This window comes from Patella vulgata, chromosome 1, assembly GCF_932274485.2.
Source record: "Patella vulgata chromosome 1, xgPatVulg1.2, whole genome shotgun sequence".
NCBI classification, from domain to species: Eukaryota; Metazoa; Mollusca; class Gastropoda; family Patellidae; genus Patella; species Patella vulgata.
In genome coordinates, this window is record NC_065879.2 from 27,660,617 (window position 1) to 27,668,979 (window position 8,363).

The 8,363-nt window shown below is 33.7% G+C and overlaps 1 protein-coding gene across 1 annotated transcript in view; it reads left to right on the plus strand.

Annotated features, from left to right (window-relative positions):
* Positions 1–5,333, plus strand: part of LOC126808749 (synaptotagmin-5) — a 41,301-nt gene extending 35,968 nt beyond the window's left edge. The window contains exon 5 of the mRNA XM_050533685.2: positions 1,668–5,333. Coding sequence (XP_050389642.1) covers positions 1,668–1,966 — 299 coding nt within the window. The 3' untranslated portion in view covers positions 1,967–5,333. The remainder of the gene's footprint in view (positions 1–1,667) is intronic.
* The last annotated feature ends 3,030 nt before the right edge of the window (positions 5,334–8,363 follow it).

Genomic DNA, 8,363 nt, shown 5'->3' on the forward strand with positions numbered 1-8,363 from the left:
TTCAATGTTCTTCCAGATTCAGCTATATTAAACTATATTTTGACTTTATATAGTAAGTAGAAAATCGAAAATAATTTTTAAATTAGAAAAACTGTATAACTTGGCATAGATGATATTTATATCACACATACGATTTCCTTGATGTCATGTTAGTATCTTTGACTTCTGGTCATTATAGGATCACGGATACATAAGTTGTAAAAATAATTTATTTCAAAAGTGTGCAAGGCCACACGAGCCATATTGCAATGCAGTGAAATCAGTGACATTGCAAACGTAACAATGAAAAAAAACACAATCTTTTATTGACCTCAAAATGATATAAGTATTTCGTTAAAGATGCATTCAGCTCGGTTCCTTTTCTTGTTCCATGCCAAAAATGTTACGGCCTATTGAGTTAATTCTATGTTTCGATATTTATGCTATGGAACATATATTTTGCTAAAAATCAGATAGTTTTGTACCAAAAGAAATATTAGATAATCGAGTGGCGGAAAGAATACATTACTGTCAAGTCACGATACTTGACTTAGTTAATTACTTAAACTTTTATCGGCGCACGAACAGCATCTATAAAATCTATGAAACACGATTCACCAATTAAACTTATCATTGTTTTATGATTTTAGTCAAATAAAACCCCGCTAGATGACCTTTGATTGACAAGTTGACATTTATTGATGGTGGCACTGATTTCATTAGAGAGTAGTGTCACATGTCACACGCTGCTGAAGGAGTAATCATATTAATAAAATTAATTAGTACATAGATGTACATGTATATCTATTAAATATATCAATAATACATATTCTCAATTCACTGATTGGTTTGTTCTGTGGATGGACGTTATCTCTTTGACATTTACAGAAAACGAAATAAAATTGAATATGATTTGTAATCCATATCCACTCCATTGTAAACTCGTGATTAAATCGCCCAAGTTAAATCAATTTTCTCTGTTTACAAAAAGCTTATAAATGGCATCATGGTTATGCTAACTGCAAAGGTGCAACCGTTGACAGATACAGGAAAGAACTTTGGGTGGGAATGATTACTATTTTAATTATGTGTGTTGAATTTGAATTAATCAATCGGTTTTCTTTACCGTTCACATCTCTTCAACGATCGAAGTAATGATAAAGTAAAATGCCTGCTATATGAACATGTTATAAGTAGCAAGTGAACACGGAATATCTTTAATTTCCTACATGTAATTGAATAAGTACGGTACCATCCATTCAAACGAATCCTCCCAAAAACATAATTCAATTTCTTATAAGACAGATATTTGTTAGAGTACGACATGGTCATGGTGTATGGTGGCATAGCGAAGTTATATTCGTTGTAGCTTTAATTTTAATTTTACTCGATATAACTATATCCCTATGGGAAATTCGGCGAAAAATAAAGTCTCCTTCCAAAATAGATAATCAGTGTTGGAGTTCAATGGCATAAGCATCGGAACAAGTCAAACTGACAAATGTCACAATGACTATTGCACCATTTGTTCCGTAAAAAAAAATCAGATTTTGCATCATGTAAGGAATGAAAACCTATTTAATCTATGGTTGTCTAGTAACACATCTTTCACAATGCACCCAAACTATGACAATTCTTAATTTTGACGATGTAGATTGATTAACTTATTGATTCTTTTATCTTTACAGATCCATATACCAAAGTTACATTAATTTTACCCAATAAAAAGGCAAAGAAGAAGAAAACGAGCACATCACATATCAATTGTAACCCGGAGTGGAATGAAGCACTTGTTTTTAATTTACCGAACGAATCACTAGACACTATATGCATTGATATTGCCGTGTTTCACGATAATAAAATAGGCAATGATGAGTTACTTGGGCGAGTGAAATTAACATCTGAATCAGACGGGGATGAGAAAGCTCATTGGCAGGATTTGGTGGATTCTAAATGTGCTATGGCGCGATGGCACCATCTGTCCTGACATAAGGTTGGTGACTGTGACGACAAATCTGATACACCTATGTGTTGGTAAAGTTTCGTCAGTGGAAACATAAGTTCCTGGGCACCTTGGTCATTCTCTCTCAAAATAAGCACTTGTTTCACACAAAGCTGTATGATAAAGTAAGGTAACACAAACACACAAAACGTAGTAAACTTATAATCGACACGATAAGTGATTATCAGGTTAATGAATGAGGGATTAGATTAAAAAGATTGTATTAAAATAACCCACGGGCCGTTGAAGAACCGTGCGTAAATAGCTTTGTGAACATTGGCAATTCTAGAAATTGATCTTTTAATTTTCGACAACGTCAACCCTATGTACCCTAATAATAAGGTGATATCAATGGTAAGTTGATAAATACCTAAGATATCTTAGTTAATGTATTCAGAGAGCTACAAGAACACTAATAATTTAACATTTTGTAAGTTTGATTTTTTTCCCATTTTGATTACACTAGGGATTGATGGTATCGTCTCTATAAACAAGTAGTTAGAAAAATTATTGGGTCGTGCAATTCCTAATGGATATGTTTCATATGGTCGTAAGTTATTATCCATATTCTTATCTATATTACGATAATAGCCACAGAAGCCAATTAAAGATAATTAGACTTCCGTTATTAAGAGGACCTGCGAGCACATATTTCCCCTGAATTATCTCACTAAATTATCGGACACCATAATCATATTATATATCTCCAAAAGCTAAACAACCGTGGCTTCTAGATTTATGAAAACTAATACCAATAATTGATCACTTAATTTTGTTCATAAATCTGAAAAGAAGTGCCAAAATCAAACTGGCAGTCGATAATGTCTGATATACGAATACAGCACTAGTAATGCAGCTTTCGTATATAATTTATTCGCTAATTCTCGAAAACTTGAAAAAGAGATCGAGGATTAACCCGTTTAATAAACTTTAAAAGTTTGTGGGTTTGTTTATTAGATTTAACTAGAGATTATTTAGAAAGAGAAACCGGGGTTTTCAGGAACTTGGCTAATCAAAGTAGTTAGTTTAAAAGCACTCCTGAAAGTATCCCAGTCCTAGAGATCAAGAGCATCAATAACAGGGCTTTGGGTTGTGCGTGGATGTTAGATCCTGGATTGTCTGGAAACTCTATTAACAAGTTTTGTGTCGCAGTCACTAGATTTATTTTTAATACTTTTTTTGAACCCAGTGTACACGGGTTCCTTATTTTTAATGGGAAACACTACTCACAGATCTGTAAATATGGTGGAAAGTCGTATACAAATATATTGTGTAATTTAAGCCTGTTCTGTTTACAGAATAAGTATTGACATAAACAGTACGGAACAAACTGTTGATGATATAAATGGCACGGAATAAGCCGATGATATAAACATCACCGAATAAGCTGTTGATACAAATAGTATGGGAAAGGCTGTTGATATAAACAGTACGGAATAATATTATACTTCAACCGTCAATTATTTGAGAACTATTCACTTTGAAGTGAATAATATAGAGCATCGATAATTTGTATAATCAGGTAGTCTGATATCCATCAAATACGACATCCAAATACGACTAAAAGCTGTCCACTACCGGGACGTTGAATCACTTATTAATTAAGATAACTAATCATTGTAATATATTTTGTCCTCTCTGTATATTTCGCACGGTATATTTTCGTGTATGGAAACCCTAAATAAGTGATAAATTGTCTTTATATAAGTGGGCGCACCTATTGGGTTAAAACGTTTGTGTGCACTGGCAGTTGGAAATCGATATAAGAGTAGGCGGTGGCGTCGCTGTCCAAGCAAAATTGTCCTCATAGCACACCGCATGGCGTATGTCAATCTTCAATATTGCGGTTGGTGTAGAAAATAAGGACGTTAAACACATTTCATTCCATCTCATAATCTGTTGTGGTGTACTTTTTATATTAAATAAGGGAGATGCCTTTCGCGTTCTGAAACATCATAACAAGTTTGATAATAGAGCTACTTGGCTAGAGACACCAATTACAATAGAAATATATATGATTTCAGTTTTGATTTTCCTAAATACTGGTCATAAGTGCTCATCTTTGGGTTTCAAAATTAAAGAGCAACACTTGAACGCCAAAGCAATTAATATATTCATATTGATAAAATTAAAGCAAATGCAAATTTTATTAGGATTGTAGAGCTGTGCCGACATTTAAAGTTGATTCCATCAAAGATTTTTACTTAAGTGACCATTGATTTGGAGAAGCCGCGTTGGATTTCTCAATCATTGTTCGAATTCGAAGAAGAGATGGCAGCGGTCTGGCAACTCTTTTCGTCGCATTGTGCATATCACAGAAATAAAATTACTTCATATCAGTCTCAAAATGACCAAAGGAAAGTGTCGACAAAGCGTTAAACACCATTCCATTTAACTGTTTGGTTTGCATTGTGGCACCACTGACCACACGTAATTATATAAAGACATACATGTAATTATTTGTAGATATATAATTAACAAGGATATATATTTTGTATATGTATAGTTGTATATTGAACATTGTTAATCTAAGTACAACATTGACCCCCTTTGTCATATCTGTGAATTATGGATTTTTTATATGTAGATAATATATTGTATAAACAACCCCAAAACGTGCACGAATATATTTTATTGTTATATTTTCTATACATGTGTGTTCTTTAATAACCTTTTTTTGTTATTTAGGTATGCATCATTTGGAGGGTTTTTTGTTAATGGATTCGACGCTTTAACACCATCATTTGAGGGAATTTAAAATCATTACTCTTTAGCACCATTTGGAGGGAATTTGTTTTATATCATAACGCTTGAACAACATTAGGAGGGAATTTGTTTTAGATTATAACGCTTTGGCATCATTTATTTTAGATTATAACGTTTTAGTGCCATTAAATTGGGAGGTTTATTTTAGTGAGGGTTACGACATTTTAACACTGTGGGATTTGTTGTTTTATTCCAGCCGTTAATTGCATATTACAACGGATTATTCTTTACAGAAGAAATAACTTTGATATGGTTTAGCTTGTTCTTATTCTCATTACACTTTGGAATGTTTCTCTTTAAACAAAAATATATACGAACAGTTTTAAAATGGCGCGTTGTCTTCATCCAATAAAAAAATAATATTTTTATATAAAAAAACACCTCGCATTATTTTATTTGTTTGAAATTGTCAACTTGAGTCAACATTTATTAAATATATAATTCCTATCTTCCGACTTCTTACACTAGGGTAAGTGCTTAACGCTGTGGGTGAATCGATGGGGATTATTTTTAATTCCTTTAATACCTATACAGCTAATCGAATCTGTCCTAAATGATTTTCTGAAATTATAATTACATGTTTCCTTAGTTTGGGTCTTTTCCAGATTTTATATTTGCGTATTATTCTTTCTAATCTGTGAAATAGCTATTATCTGTATTATGTCAAATGTCAAGTTAAATAAAATTTGGCAAATCATTTCACGGTGTTGTGTTATTTAATTAAATATCTCCACGATTTTCGTAATATGGAATAGCCAGTGAACAATACTTCTTATTTTATTAATTGTTACATTTGTTTTATTCTCTAAGACTGTAAAATAAAGTTTAATGTTTGGCTTTCATTTTTTTTAAACTGTGCTTGTTATTTATTTTCGCTATTCATTGAATTCATTGAATTGTTAGTTGTATCTAGTCTACCCATATTTGGACACGAATCAGCGTATGCTTACTCCTGCCAGAATATCCAATACCACTTCCCATAGCTAAACGGAGTGATGGTTTAACATTGTATTCAGAAACTCAAAACATTGGGGTGGCATTCATTTGAAAAAATAAAATTCCATAGTGAATATTATTAAAATTATACCCTTATCAATTCTAAATTTGTCTAGACATAAGAAAATATCTTTTATAACAAAGGTTAAATAGTGAAAACTAGAACTAAAAGATTTATAATTGGATTGTCTAGAGGGAAAAATGATAAAAAAAAATTAATGTTGTTAGTTCAAGGATTTTTGGTACTTCCAGACTTTTTACAAGTCATAAAAGGCGTAATGTTTGTCATTTCTACTGACATTAAATCCTGTTACTGGTCTGTAATAATGCTGTGGGTCTGACATTCGAAAATGACTACATAATTTTTCCAGAAGCCAATCGTATATATATAACTAATCCATATAGACGTTGGTTGTTATCCGAAGAAAAGATATCATAGGCCTTCTGCAAGACATTATTGTTAGCATATGCGGTTGTGGAATATTTATTCTAAATGGGTCTGGAAACTGTTGAAGAACCCTTTAAATACAGGTAAAAAATATTCCCCCAAGTAGTAACACATTATCATGCACGCTGTGGAGTATGCTTACATCTTCTAGAACGCCTAATCACCATTTTCATTTGAGGAACGCACAGCTAAAACATGTTAGTCGTTCTTTTGTATTATTTTACTGGATGGATATGGTGTCCCAACGGCTAGAGTATTATATTAACACACTTTGGTTGGCCGTTACTGAGGGCACTAAAGAGAAAATTCAGCCAAGTTGCTCAAAGACAGGATGAGCTGTTTAATTTATATCAATAGAATAATAATAGCTTTAACTAATGATGTCATCTTGTTGTGGATCACGAACCTAGCAAAGTTGTTTGTTATCCACCAAGAAATAGACTACTACCGTGTTCGTATAAGTGTGGAAACTATCATATATATGCGATTAGATGTTGGGGCGATTATATAATCCGTGCCCTATAAAAAACCCGATTATGATGGTTTATAAAACTAGCCGAAAAGTTGACATAGAGTGTGATATGGATGGAACGAATATTGTAAAGTAGGGGGTTATCCGTCTTACATTGAATTATGTTAAGATAGGGCTGATCAAGACGGGCATACGCCATACAGTGTGATATGAAGGAAATCGTGCCCGGACTCAAGTTGAATTTCTAGTATCAAGGGTCCTTTTACTTGCACGCCAACGTGTACACGAGGCCTCGGTTTTCATACAATCCGAACAACTAGACGCCGTTCCTTACCTGGCCCTCCCCCTGCACCACTTACAAGAAGGGGAGTGACGGTGGGTGGGTGGGGGGGGGGCGAAACCACGCTGGAAAAATCCCAGGAAACTTACTCGGCAAACACAGTGTTCGAACCCATGTACGGAGAGGAATTTGAACAGTAACCAATTATTTTATATGATTCGATTCGCTTAACAATTTTTAGAATGCCCCATTCCTAAATTGATCAACGTAAAGTTCGAAATGCCCAACCTTTCTCGAGCCTATGATAGCTATTTATTACAGATGTAGACCAGAAAATATTCCCCATATTAATGGCCTAAAATATGTCAGAAGCCCAGAATGTCAAATATTTCGGACTGCCTAAAACCTTGGCCTGAAATAACATAAATCAGTATTTTCCCGACATGAACTAAAGCTGTCTGTAGAAATGGAAAGTGGGTATAATAATCATCCCCGAAATCAAGAACTATAACGGTTGTTATGAACAGTTCCATTGGAAGCAAGCGCGTCTGTCCGTACATAATTACCTCTGTCACGGAATTCATTATTTAACAAACTGAAATAAGGTGAAATTAACATATTGTTTGACACGATTCCGTCCAGCTTGGGAATTGCCACGTTAGTTTCTTTTCTGGTTAAAACTGATCTCTCCAAACGCGCTGTACCTAGCTTAACTAGTAGCAATTTTCGTTTGATAAATATAACACTCATGTACGAAATGAAATGAAATGGGGTTTAGCGTCCTACTGTTCTGCTCCGACTGTAATGCAAACGGGAATACGCCATGCAGTGTGCTATGCGGAACATTTTGCCAAGGACAGCTGCCCAGGTTCCTTTTACGTGCACGTCCCATCCGAAAGACTATACGTTGTCTCTTACCATGCGTCCCATCTTACATCACTGACAAGGGGGAACCAGGCCGGAAAATTCTGGTGAACTTTCTAGGCTAACGCACTAGTCACAGAGCGACCGTATGGAAGACCAAATTGGACAATATTCATGATTTTTGTTTCTACATTCCAGTTTGAATATTTTAGACATGAACGCAACATTCTAAACTAATGATTCTTGTTTCTACATTCTTATGTCAACATTTCATGCACAAAATCAACATTTTAAACAAAAAATTGACTTTATGTTTCATTTTCGGCGTTTTATCAGAAATGTTTATACATCATTAAATATTAAAATTAAAAAATAATTTCTTAATACACGACAAAGAAATCAATTCATTGGTTTCTGAAAGTATCTAAAAAAAAATCTGGAATTTGAACTCTTATGAAAATATTTTATACATTTCAAAAAGTCTTGAAGTTAAAATCTTGAAATGAAAATGTCCAGAAAAATAATATAATGAATTATCAACATTATTACACCAGAG